Source organism: Phyllostomus discolor, chromosome 7, assembly GCF_004126475.2.
Source record: "Phyllostomus discolor isolate MPI-MPIP mPhyDis1 chromosome 7, mPhyDis1.pri.v3, whole genome shotgun sequence".
NCBI classification, from domain to species: Eukaryota; Metazoa; Chordata; class Mammalia; order Chiroptera; family Phyllostomidae; genus Phyllostomus; species Phyllostomus discolor.
Genome location: NC_040909.2, coordinates 71821843 through 71835968, shown reverse-complemented (window position 1 = coordinate 71835968; position 14126 = coordinate 71821843). Strand labels below are relative to the sequence as shown.

Below are 14126 nucleotides of genomic sequence, written 5' to 3'. Positions count from 1 at the left end.
CATTTCTTCCCTTATGTGAAATCATTCTGTTCAATCAGCATATTGCTAGAGCCAGAAACACCTGTGTTTGAGCCCAGCTTTAATATTGCCAGCTGTGTGAACCACCTGAATAGGAAAAAAGAAAGAAAGAAAGAAAGAAAGAAAGAAAGAAAGAAAGAAAGAAAGAAAGAAAGAAAGAAAGAAAGAAAGAAAAACCCAGCCTAACCAATATGGTAAATGAGTGCAAAGGAATGATAGATATTGCAAACACTCTTTCAAAAATGTGTAGCACAGACCAATTGTATCTTTGATGCATGAAATTATAAATAAATAGCCAAATAGATAACAGATATATAGAAAGATAAATGGATAGTTCTGCCCTTCCCAACTGTTGTTCTTAACATATTATTTTTACTGACTTGAGACCTCTCAAATTTTGTGAACTTCAAACTTTCCACTAGCAGAAAGTGAACTCTCAAACATCTGAAAGTCTGCTATCTTTCTAACAGAGACAGAGAGAGAGAGAAAAAGAGAGAGAGAGAGAGAGAGAGAGAGAGAGAGAAAGCGCGCAAGCTCGCACTCCAAGACACATGCAGATATCAGCTGGTCCAGTGTTTTGTGAAAGCAGATGATATCTTCTAATAAAATTTGCAATCAGTGTTAAAAGAAATATAAGATTTGATACTACTTATCAAAACTTTGAAGATGTCCAAAGTTGAAGGGAGATTGCTGGGCAAAGGGGAGGTTTTCTGTTCTTCATATCACACTGGCTCAAGAGACCTGAGCGTTTCCAAGCTGGATAAAACTGGTGGCTAAAATTTCTCTTTGGAAGTAACAGTGTCTTGAAAGAGATAGGAGTCCTCTTCTGCTGTCAGCTGATGGATGGAATAACTGTATCCATCTTAATGGTGTCCCATTGTGGACATGGATATGAGCTGTGGGAAGCAGTGGGGAACATATTTGTCTCAAGAAGTCAGTCCTAGACAGGAATCCACTCAGGAAAATAGGGTGCCTTGGTCTTCTGGAAACCTGCCTGCAAAACCTGATTAGGAAAGGGGACCCTCCCCACCCCCCTTCTGGATCCCTCCTGAGTCCTGGCTTCCCTCCTCCAAACTACCCTTGCTATTCTACCTTTGCCATTGTCTCATGGGTTCCTTTGCTTGAGGGCCTCTTTCGGCTAGCAGAATCTGACAGCGATCCCTGGACAGGCAGAGTTATGCAAAGAAATGATGATATCTGAATTTCTCTATGGGGGTTCAGTTTCTCAGAGGTATCATAGAGAAGGCTTATAATCAAGAATGGGTGACGGGTTCAGGGATTACTGTAATAGAGACATTATCACCTTACATGGATCAACACTGAGGCTTGAGTAAAGAGAGTGTTTTGTTCTTCTGCAGGCAGTACAGGTAATAACTGCAAGGTTCATTCAGTCTGTATATCAGTTAGAGGATACTGAAGGGAATGGAAATATTCTATTTATGCATATTAAATCATTAATATTTTATGGTCTGTCTATTCTAATCAGATCATTTTGCAATTGTATTCGGATGGGTCATTCAAATAAACAAAACTACAATTTTTCTGCTCACCTGAAAAAAGATGTGTGCTGAGAACTATGCCTACAATAAGTTCTAGGCATATTAAGAATAATTTAGATGCATACTTGCACTAAACAGGCACATGCTTCCTTACTACTAAATCTAAACGACTCAGCGGCTCTCGGTATTAGAACGAGAACGGTGGAAAGACTGCCAACCCATCCAAAAGAGGCTGTTGTGAGGGTCTGAGAACTTCACACGAAGGGGGAGCTCGAGAGGCGAGTTTGGGGCGCACGGCTGAACCTTCAAGCCCCCCCACAGGTTGTGAGCGGCCAGGGCGGGGCGAACGCGCCACCCGAGCTCCCAGCCCGCAATTAGGGTGAACCCGACACGTTCTCTCTGAGTCCCGCCTGGCTGAACGCCGCCACTGGGAGCCGCGCGCTGAGCCGGGGGAACGGCGCTTGGCCGAAAAGGTGCCCTGGGGCAGATCACGGAGCGGTGGTCTGAGCGCCCGCGCGTGGCTGCGGGTGCGCAACAACGTAGAGAGCTGAGGAGGACCCAGGAACGCTCCGTTCAGCTCCGGCCAGGGCGTCCTCTGGACTTACGCTGCACCTGTCCGAGAGCCAGAGGTGAGCTTTGGGCTTTGGAGGCGCAGTCCTTGGGAGCTGAGACACGGCGTTTGGGGTCTTGTCCCTAGGGACTCCCAGCGGCATTCTGAGGACCTTTCCACCAGGGGACTACGCCTAGGAAAGGAAGGGTGCATCTCAGGAGCTAGAGAAAAAGATCAAGAGCTCTCCGTTCCTCCCAGCACCCAGCCTTGTGCGTGTCACCTAGGATGGCAGCTGGACATCCTTCTGCTCGTCCCGCCCCGGGATCGTACAGATGGGGTGGGCATCAGTGGGCCGTACGTCCCCAGCACCGCTGGCCGCGCGCTAACCTGGGTGCGGCAAAGTTTGCCTCTCCACGTCCAGCCCTTTCTCTCTTCCACAGCCCCGCAGGTGCAGCCTTTCCTCACTCTCCGCCAGCGGCCGCCCAACCATGGACACCCCGGTTCAGATCTTCCGAGGGAACCTGGGCCCCACCTGCGCCCCGAGCACCTGCCTGTTTCCCAACAGCAGCAGCTGGGACCCAGGCTGGGCCGAGCCGGACAGCAACAGTAGTGCGGGCTCCGAGGACGCGCCACTAGAAACCTCGCACATCTCCCCCGCCATCCCGGTCATCATCACGGCAGTCTACTCGTTGGTGTTCGTCGTGGGCTTGGTGGGAAACTCCCTGGTCATGTTCGTGATCATTCGGTGAGCGCAGGGTCCGGGCTTGCAGTGGCAGGAGCCAGGAGAGGGGTCAGGGACAGCTACCGAAACCCGCGGTGGGGCGCCAGCCAGGTGGTGGGGCCTCTATTCCGCCTGTGCAGGGCTCCAGGGATTCTCAGAAGGTGGCCTTTTAGACGTGAATGATTTCCTAGGACAGTTTTTCTTGGGGGACTGCCAGGCTCACACAGGGTAAATCCCAGCGGCCAGAGGTTCTTGAGGATGTAGGAATTACCTCATTCCTCCAATCCCTCCTGAAAACTCTGTGCAGGGTAAGTATTAGGGTGTGGAACAAGGCCGAAGTCTGCTGGAGAGAAAACTAGTCAATTTGCTTGGCCTTTTGCTTGGTTTTCTGTGCCAGAGAACTGTTTTGTTCTTTGAAAATATGTTTTAAGATAAAATTCTGACCCATAGATGCTCTGATTTATCAGATTAGTATTATGTTTTATGAAGCAACTGCGGGTTTACTATTTAAAGTTGTTGGTATACATATATGAACCTTTTTAGCACTGAAATTGCATTGTGTTTTATTTCCCACCATGAGAAATCGAAGTTTTTATGTTATTGTTCTTTCATGGAATTATGTTGAATTCAACTTCCAATAATAAATATCCAGTTATCCACATAATGCTAATTTTCTGGTAAGTAGAGTGATTCTTATTTTGGCCTTTTTCAACAAAGAAAAAGAAAAGAAAAAAACACCCCAACTTTGGTCTGGTTCCCCTTTGAGATGTATTTCACTTTCTAGGAGACATAATACTCTGGAGATGCACCTGGCAGAGTGAATTAGACACTTACATTCAATTGAGAAGTTCCTGTGAAGTAAAGTGGGCAAGTCACTCAATTTAGGGATATTGAAAAAATGAGGGGTTAATTTCTTTTATTTTATTGTGACTTTAGTTTTGAAACAGCCTTTTAATTTTTATTATGAACTTTAAATTCATAAAAGCTATTTATGAAGGTGCCATAATAGCTTTAAAAATCTATTATGAACTTATTTTATTATGAATATCTACAGTAGCAGGAGTCTGATTCTTTTGGGAAATCATTGTCATACAAATGTCTTTTATCTTTTTCTTTTTGTATTGGGAATGTCAGGTTTTTTATCCTTATCCATGCTCCAGAACTAAAAACCATCATTTAATGCTCCACATACATTATAAAGCTCCTTTTACCTACAATTGCTGTCTTTATCTTGGTACCCTTGGTTTCCATAATAGCTTAACAGGAATTCTATCAGTGATGAGTAATGGCTATAGGAGAGGGAGATATTTTAAAAGCAAATTGTTTTTCCAAGTCATTGGTAATTTCAATGCTGAAACTAAAAGAAAAAAGACAGCTGTATTCTATAATTCAAATTTTAAGAGATCTATGGTACAGAGCTTTTGTTTTGTGATAAAATGTTGTTACACTTTTACATAAAGAGAGGACGCTAAGAAAAACCTGTCTATTCTTGCTCTTATTATATTTAAGGGCTTGAGTAAAACAGATACAGCTTATTGTCATTGGAATGAGCACCTGATGTTTTTGCTTGAGAAGAGTTCCTTAGCTGCTCTCAGTTTTTTTATATGGCCCTGCACACTGGGATTAAAGATAATGAAAAATCCTAAAATATGTGTAAAGACAATGGAGAACATTAGACATGTCAGAAAGAAAAAGAATCATTGCACTTGATATATATACACATATATATAATGTGTATAATATCTCATATATAACATATATAATATTCAGAACTACATTTGTTAGAAAGGGATAAACTCAGCTAAAAATACAAAAGTGAGTTCATATAACAACATCATTGATCCTCCCACCTCATTCTCAACTACTTGGAGATTAAATTTGGTAATAAGTAAAACATGAAGAGTTGTACTAGCATCCTGAAATGCTAACCTATTAATGATAGTTCTCTTAAACCTGTAGCTAAAAGGATTGCAGAGTATTTAGAATTTGTTCAGACTGATATATAGTCAAAGAATTGAAAAATAAAACTTCAGAGGACAAGTTGGGAGACTTGGGTTTAGTTGGGTTGGGTGAAGAAAGGACTGAAGATTGGAGAAGGCGGCACCAAGAGGGCCCTGGGATGCTCATCAGAAAGAACCGAGAGCAGAGCACAAGCGTGGATTCAAATGCAACTTTTATAACTGATGTTGAGGGCTGAGCAAGATTACTTGAAAAGATGGAGGCTCACTTTTGAGAAGAACACTATTTTAATATACATGCAAAGGGTCTTGGTGTAGTTCGGTCATCTGAGTGTAGCGACTTATTCTGGAGATGGAATTTAGATGCTCAGATGGCAGGGCAGGTGCCAGTCTAGTATAGCCAGCTGAGACCTGGGGAGAAAGTTAGGGCTGTGGGAAAAGCATTGACTGTTTTTTGACCTGTGTTACAAATTAAAGTTTCAAATGTTTTCATCATTTAATATGCAGCATCTGCCTCGGTTGCCTAATACTAGGGCACATTAAACCCTTTCACTGTGAAAACCTTAACATTTGTGGATTCCAGTCTCCTCTCCCTCCAGGCTTTAGGGTTTGTGGCCCTGGAATAGGAACTTCTTCCTCAGCCTTTGATTGACATTCTTGGGTCCCACCTATGTGCCTATGGGTGTGACATTCAGGATCCAAACCTCATGCTTTCTTCACCCCCACCCCTGACTAAACCCTGGAACTTGCCAGGCAGTGCCACCTCCAACATCTTAAACATCTATTGTCCCACTCTTCTTACAACTTCCCACACAGACAGCTGTCTCTACCCTTCGCAAAATATAATTAAAATTTAATGAACACTTAATATATGCCAGGCTGGTAAAGTTGCCTATTTCATGTGAATTATTTTAATTTTCCAGCCAGGGGTATGTTACTATGACCATCTAGCAGATGATTTAATGAAGGCAAAGAAAGATTAAATAACTTAGGGTCACATCTTTCTAACTTGTGGGACTAGAATGATCCTAGCAGCCTGACCCCAGATCCTGTGCTTTGATCCATTCTGCTGTTCATTTTCCACTATATCACTTCTGCAGACATTGGCATACTCCTTACCTGGCGGTCCTTCATTTTTTCCCAGACTGCCATATTTCATCTTTTCTTACCTAGTCTAGACCCCAAGAGCAATAACTTTGGCCTCTCTGGATAGTATACTCAACTACCTTGCCTTCTTGCTCTTTTGTCACTGCCTTCCACCAAACCTTAATCCTGGATCAAGCCAGTAACCCATCTTCCTTGTTCCTATACCCAGCTAACTGAATGCTGCCAAATAAAATTAATTTTATGTTTGTCAGGGCAATACCTCTGCCTTCAAGTGTACCTGACTTTAATTTTGCCTAGTTTCCCTGTCTCTATCCTATTTTCCAGAAGGAACCAATTCTTTTTACCATTTCCTATTACAAAAATTAATTGATATTAATTCCCAAGCCCTGTATCTGACCATACTCCCCTCATGGTCAGCAAGCATTCACTGTAATACCAGCATCCAGCTACTAGGAACACTCCTCTTACCTATGGGCATCAGCAGCCATCCTCCCCTTACCACCTTTCATTTTGGTCAAAGGCAAATTCCCGCTCCTGTGTTTGAACCTCATTGCCTCCTGCTTTCCTGGCATCTTTGCCATATCAGTTATCTTCTTTCTACTCTATCCATAATCTCTCCCTTTCCACTACTTTTGTCCCTTAAGCACTTGGGTATACTCAAGTATCTCTCATCTTAGAAATAATCAATACCCATGAACATTTCTTTTTTTTTTAGTTTCCTTAGCTCTTGTCTGCCATAGGTACACTTCTTGGAGGAATCATCCCTCCTCTTCATTTCTTAGTCTCCACCTATTCTTTAGCTCAGTGCACTTAGTTTCTCTCCCTGACACTTATTCACCGAAGTGCTAGCACTCATGTGTCAGATGTTCACATTAGGCTGGCCGGCACTTAACTTCTATGGAGATTTAACATAGTAGACCAATCTTACATTCCTCACTTTCTCTGACAGCATCCTGTCCTTGACTTCTTTCCACATCCTTTGGGTTTCTTTTCAGTCTCCATCACAGACTTCATTTCCTCTGGTGTTTCTTTTTTTTTTTAAGTGTCAGAATGCTGTTTTTTTTTTTTAAAAAAAGATTTTATTTATTTATTTTAGAGAGGGAAGGGAGGGAGAAAGAGAGAGAGAGAGAGAAACTTCAATGTGAGGTTGCTGGGGGCCGTGGCCTGCAACCCAGGCATGTACCCTGGCTGGGAATCGAACCTGAGACATTTTGGTTCGCAGCCCGCGCTCAATTCACTGAGCTATGCCAGCCAGCCTCTGGTGTTTCTTAAATGGTCATATTTCCAGAGCTTTCTTAGCTCTCTTCAGTTTTCACTTGGCATGCAGGTTTTCACTAGAGAAGCAGAACCCATCAAGGATATACATGGTAAGAGGTTTGTTGTAAGGAATTGTCTTACATGATTGTGCGGCTTGCTAAGCAAGTTTGGAGCCCATAGACCAGGCATTAAAAAAAGGCAGGCTGCCATCCCCAGGTGGAATTTTGTCTTTCTTAGGAAAGCCTCAGCTCTGTTCTTTAGGCCTTTTAACTGTTTGGATCAGGTCCACCAGATTATCTAAGATAATGTCCCTTGTTTAAAGTTAACTGATTATAGATTTTAACTACCTCTACAAAACACCTTTACAGCAATACCTAGGTGAGTGTTTGACTAAGTAGTTGGGGAATGTAGCCTGGCTAAGATGGCATATCACACTGACCATCACACTCTCAAGGATATCATTCATTCCTCTGGCCATAACATTCAGAGGAATTCTGACCAATCCTAAATCTGTGAGTCTCTCTCCCAGGTACTCATACCTAGCTGCAGACTCAGTTGACCTCCTTCCTTCAGGATGGCTCTATATCACTATCTTGAAAGTACCTCAGGTATCTAGAAAATCTGCCTGTATTAGTTGCAAAGGTGGCTACAACAAAGTATGACAGACTATGTGGCTTAAACAGCAGATATTTATTTTTTTATACTCCTGGAGGTGAGAAGTCCAAGATCAAGGTGTCAGCAGGGTCAGTTTCTTCTGAGGCTTCTTTCCTTGATTTGCAGATGGCTGTTTTCTCCTTATTTCTTCACATGGGCTTCCCTGTGCACGTGTCTGTTTCCTGATTTCCTCTCCTTTCTTACAAGGACAACAGTTGTACTGGATTAAGGCACATCTTAAAACCCCATTTTATCGTAATTTTACCTCTTTGAAGGCCCTATATTCCAAAACAGTCACACTCTGAGGACAGGAGATTGGGACTTGAACACATAAATTTGGAGGGTGGAGGCACACAATTCAGCTATAAACACTTCCTGTTCCTTTCCTGTTCTACTTAGGAAACCACTCTCCTCAAACTTTAATCTTCATTATAATTATATTCCCTTTTAATTTAAAGAAAAGCTTTACCTGACTCATTCTGGGCCTCATGGTTGAACTTGAGCCAGTGATACCAAAACTATATGGCTGTAACCAAATTGGGGAAATTGGGAGGGATGAGTGACCCAGTCAGAATGTCCATTACAGTGCATGCCTCTTTTCCTTCCCAGCTGTTTTATTCTTTCTCCTTGAATGCTCATTATAATTACTGCAGTTTATGTGCACTTATATTCCATAATCTCTCAAATTGCAACATGACCTACTTTAGATAATATTGTCAAACTACACCTAGAGAGGAATTAGAGAAAAGACAGAGGTATGTCATGTTATTAGCCATGTGCTGGTCTCTAGTATCTAAAATTAGTCTTAATTTACCCTTTTGTTTAAAAAAATGTTCTTGTTTATCCTAAATTCTCTCTTGGAGTCAACATTAAACATTTCCTTCAGAAATTGTTTGCAAAAGACCCTTCCCGCATTTCTCAAAGTACTTTTATCATTTGACAAACTCTAAACAAAGAGATTTGATTTTATTCCAAATCTTTATGTAGATTAGCTAAATGAAATTATTTTCTTCTCTGTGGGACATGTGATTCCAGATGAAGTCTAAATCCTTGTGGAACTATTTCAGAGATGAGAGACTAAATAGTCCCCTATCCAGAAAAAGAAAAAGGAAAAAAGGAAAAGAAAACTAATTTGGAGATCACTATAGAATCCCTAAACTCTTACAGGCTCCAGGAAAAATTGTAGTCTCTATGATCACTTCTTGATTATGTTGACTTTACAAGACAGCAGTTTTTCCTGGTGCTTGTTTTAGAATTAACTCCAAGAGGAACTTGTTCCTCACTCGGAGCTGATAGATCCTCTCCATTAATCATTAAGCTTTATCTTCTGAGCAACAGTATCTCTGTGTGAATTGAACTGTGCAGTTGGCATCTCTTTCTGTCCATATTAATTTATGAATACACTCACTTGTCACCCTGGGAGGCTCTGTGCTCAGTCAAAATCCTATGGCTTCAAGATGGGCTTAGAACTATATTAACAAAAGATGGTTTCAGAATAACATTTATTTATTCAACAGAAAATCAACCAATAGATCTTTTTGTTTCTTTATTTGGAAAGGATGCTGGTTTATGACTTAGATAAGGAAAACTTATCTAAGAAAATTAATTTTAGGAGTGGGAATAATATTGCAAAAGACTTGCTGATCAAACAAGTCAGAATTTACATGAGCCTGGTGGGTTAGCACAGTTGGTTAGAGCATCATCCCAATTCACCAAGGTTGGGAGTCTGATCCCTGGTCAGGGTACATACAAGAAGCATCCAATGAATGAACAGATAAGCAGAATAACAAATTGATCTCTCCTTCCCTCCCTCCTATCTGCCTTCCCTCCCTTTCTTTCTCTCTCTGAAATCAATAAATAAAATAAAGAATTTACATAAAAGACAAGAAAACATAAAATGTGATAAATTGAGAGATTCCAATGGAATTGTTCTATAGGTGGGCAAGGAGCTATCAGATTAAGAATGGCTAGTTATGAGCATTTTGAGATCAGCTGTAACAATAGGAACAATTCTCTGAGTTCCTGTTGAGCTCATTAACTCATTGTTTCACAACAAAACTGAAAACTCTATGCTTTATCATATTTTCCTATCTACAAAGGGCTCCCTTCCTCTGACAGAGGACAGAGCAGGAGGGTAATTGTCTCTCCTCTCTGCCAGCTGTCTGTAGCCTACCTTAGCATGGGATTTGGTACTTGATAATTGCTCAGTGAATGCCAGCCCTCATTGTCATCATTGCTATTCCTGCTGTTGTTATTGTTATTGTTAATGTTATTATCAGTTACCTACTACTGTCCTACTAACCTGTTTCACAATCCTGTAAGATGCCAATGCCCTCACCTTTTCTAAAGATGATTTTTAGGTGTTCTCAAAGCCCATTATCTAATAAGTAAAGGAATTCAGGACTGTCATTCCAAAGCTTCTTAAAGAGTTGGAAATTTTATCAGAGAACTCAGTTTTCAGTATAAAAACAGAAAAATAACTTAAGATATTTACATGTATATCCAGATAGCAGTACCCTAGAAACAGCATTTCAGTCATTTGAGATTGGTAGTTTTCCACCAGGTGTTATTGACCATTGTAAGTACACTGCATACAAAGTTGAATGGACTTGAACATAGTTCTGGGAGTCAGGGCCCTCACCACAGACATCATGAGTAGTTCCTGGGGTGCTGGCTATTCGAGTGCAAACATTACTTTGACATTCCCCTTCTTCCACTCTCTCCACCACCACCCTCCAGGGGGTGTGATGCGATACCAGAAGCCCACCTTTCTGGCTGTGTAGCTTTTCTAGATAGAACTGTGTAGTCAGTTCTCTTTGTAGCTTTTGCTCTTTGCATAAGAGTAATTCTGAGGAACTGAAAGGTACTGACGCCTATGGGAATATGACTCCTGACTGCAGATCAAGGCAAGTTCAAAGTCAGATCATTGAAGAAAAAATAACTGAATTTTCCTTCTTTTTCTAAAATAAAAAGCTACTTCCCTTTAGGAAAGGATATTAATTTTAATAGCAAATAGTCCAAAAGGACAGATAGAAAGTTAATTTCATCAAGATAAACTGAAAGTATCTGCATGATTTAATCAAGCAAATTCATTATGTTTTCAAATTAATTTTCTGAGAATTCACATAAATACAGTCATCATTATTTCTGACCATTTCAAACATAAAATCTAGAAAGCTATGTGCCTGGAAAATACACCCAGGAAAGTGAGTAAATTGTGCTTTTTGGCAATGCAGAGAAAAGAGTGCCAAAACTTGTCTCTCACTATGCTAGCCTCCACTGTTGGTTAAAGGACTGCATTTCTCAGGGGCTGCAGAACTTTCTTCTTACTGAGTTTGGTACTTGGAAGTCTTCAGATTCCTGGTGCAGCTCCAGCATTGCAAGTTAAAGGATGCTTGTAGGTGTTTGTTGTTTTCATTATGTTGGAGCTATAGCTTGACGAGTCCTCAAAAGGCTTAGATTTTACTTCTCACCATCTCACAAATTTGTAGTTTCAGGCAAGTCATTTACTCCCTTTTTACTCAGTTTCCTCACCTGAAAAATGAGTACTGCCTTTGGAAAAACTAAAACACCATAATGTATATGGAAGCATTTATCCACCGAGGAGCAGTATGCTAATGTTCTGTATCAGTATTATCTTCTGGATCATGCCCTGTTTCCTGATGCCAAATGTTGTCTACTCTCGTGGCACATATGTGACCACACTAATCAGAATGTTTTTTAATCTTAGCTGATGGAATTTTCAGAATCACCTTTAGCTTTATGATCATGCTATCATAAAGCTAAAAAGGAACTTCTGATTAATGAATCATTATTTAAATTTAAATACTTGGGCAATATACCTCAATAGCAAGTTCAATATTCCTCCCACTAGTGTCTCATTTCTTGGGTGGTGAGTGTCACACTTCCTCAGAAACTCTGTCTGGTGACATTGGTTCCTGATGGCTCAGCAGATAACTTTGTTCCCTTTGGCATCACACAAGCATGTACGGTTGCCAATTTAAAAGCCATGCCTAAATTTTCTCTAAAGAGAACTACACTAGGAAGGCCTTGAGTTAAGGTGTCATGGAGAGCATTTTTAACTCCTGGAAACACCTCTGCCATGTTGTCTTACAGCTGGTACTCTTAGCTCCCTAGCTGACCCCTCTTTCTGGCCTGCTCCACTGCTCCTCCTGGTGTACTGTCCTGTTGTTTTCAGGGTTGGAACATTGTCAAGTTCAATGAGGACATTCCACAGACTTTGCTCTTTTCGTGCCATATGCTCCTGTGGTATGTGTGTTAAAAAGGGCAACCACTTGCTGCCAGCCCTCCTCCAGCTTCCCCTCGTGAGCCCCCGCTCCCCACCCACATGTTGCCATTTTGCTTGAAATACTTGTGAATTTTTGTAGAGCAGTGTAGATGAAATGGAATCTAATTTTATATATTTATCATAGTAAGAAAACTTACTTTTTTCCCACCAGTGGACATACAGTGACTGGGAGGACTAACTACTGTTTCATTTTGGTTAAATACAAGCAATATCCAAAACAGCTCAACAAGACTACTGAGGCTGAGAGCTTTGTCTTATAATGATGTGTTCATAGGATCCAGTACGGTATGGTATATAAAAGATTGTCAATAAACATTTGTTGAACTCATTGTTATTTATTAATTTTAATTGTGCCTGTTTTGTTCTCCCCTTCCAGCATTTTAGGTTTATAAGCATGTGTCTTTCAGAAACATCCATATCCTCCCACTGAGCCCCTGCCTCTGCAACCACAAATTTTGTACCTGAGTCAAACTTTCTTCAGCTAAATTGAAAAAAACCCATAAATCTCCAGGGTAAACTTGAAGGACAGTTTTTGTGAGAATCAAATAAGGTACAGAGAGGTTAAAATACTGATTTTTGTACAATAGATTATGCAGTGCTGAGAAGAGATAAGAGTATGGGAGCTGGGATCATACTTCTGGGTTTGAATTCCTGCTCTGCTCTTTATAATTATATTCCTTTGAGAAATTTACAGACTAGGGAATTTTACAGAATTTATGCAGTAGGGAGACTGATATCTACCACATAGAGTTGCTCTGAATACTAGATGGGATAAAAGCATGTGGAATATACAGCAGAATGCCTGACACAGGGAGTGTTTTGAAATAAATGGTTATTATTAGTGTTGTTGTCATTACTATGAAACTTCTCAAAACAGGAAGGTAATGCCATGACATTGGGATGTTGGCAGATCCAGGGTCACCACGGCAGGAGAGTGCAGGCACCTCTAGGTCCCTGGTAAATGTTCCCAGCCCATTGGGATGGTAACAGTGGTAGCTCCCACATAAGCGATGTGGGCTGAGCTTGTTTCTCTGGGAGCAGGGGCTTTTGCTACAATTGATGTAATTTGTAGAGATTTTGTTGTGGGTGTTTCTCTCTCATGTTCTGAGATCTGATGACAGGATTTGAATTCCTTATAAGTTCTTAAACAATTTCATACATTATTTGTTATAAATACTTTTGCAAAGGTATGAGCAGGTTACCACTCAACATTTTATGATTACTTAAGATGTATATTGTGTTATAATATTATAAATCATTCTATTCTTGTTCTTCCAGTATATAAGACTCTGGGCTTCATTTTACTCTTATCTTCTATTCAAAATAAATTGGGTAGATACAACCTTGGACCTTAACCAGAACCTACATTCCCCTTTGCTTCTAGTGGTAACTGATGTCTTCTACCCACAGGAGAAAAGAAAGATGAGTTGGGAACATGAAATAAATTAGACATATTTTCCAGATTATGTGCATGCTACTAATTATTTCAGTGAATTTTATGAAGTTATGAAGAAACTTTATGAACTTTCCCATTTTATAGTTTGGAAACTTCAACTCAGCATTTTTAATGACCTATCCAAAGTCTATCAGTTGGAAGGAAAAATGACTAGAACCCAGGCCTACTTAATAGTGTAGGGCAGGTCAGGCTAACTTTATTAAAAAAGCAGAGAATATCAGGGAAAAAATGTGAGAGTAGAAGTCAAAGATATTGCCTGCTAAAATCTTTGCTAGTAGTAGGGATTTGAGGAGAAAATGTTGAAAGGGTAAGAAGTGAGTTCATAAGATGCATTTTTCTAACATAACTATATTTTAAGAAGATATTTGAATAGACAGAATTTCAGCCTTGCTCACTAGAAATATTTGGCTGTCTCAGTAAATGTACTTGCTTAGTTGTCTATGCCTTTATAAAACCTATGCTCTGAGCATTGGCCTTGCACGTTTAAACACTTTCTAAAGCTTACAGGTCATTAAAAATATTTTAGTAAGAACTAGCCCTGGCTGGTGTAGCTCAGTGGATTGAGCGTGGGCTGGGAACCAAAGTGTCCCAGGTTCG

General features: G+C 40.6%; 1 protein-coding gene across 1 annotated transcript in view; it reads left to right on the top strand.

The window, feature by feature from the left end:
• Positions 1 to 1820: 1820 nt before the first annotated feature.
• The window catches only part of OPRK1 (opioid receptor kappa 1), a 32610-nt gene continuing 20304 nt past the window's right edge, over positions 1821 to 14126 (top strand). Inside the window, exons 1-2 of the mRNA XM_028518707.2 lie at positions 1821 to 2146; positions 2508 to 2812. Of these exons, the coding sequence (XP_028374508.1) occupies positions 2556 to 2812 (257 nt within the window). The 5' untranslated portion in view covers positions 1821 to 2146; positions 2508 to 2555. The remainder of the gene's footprint in view (positions 2147 to 2507; positions 2813 to 14126) is intronic.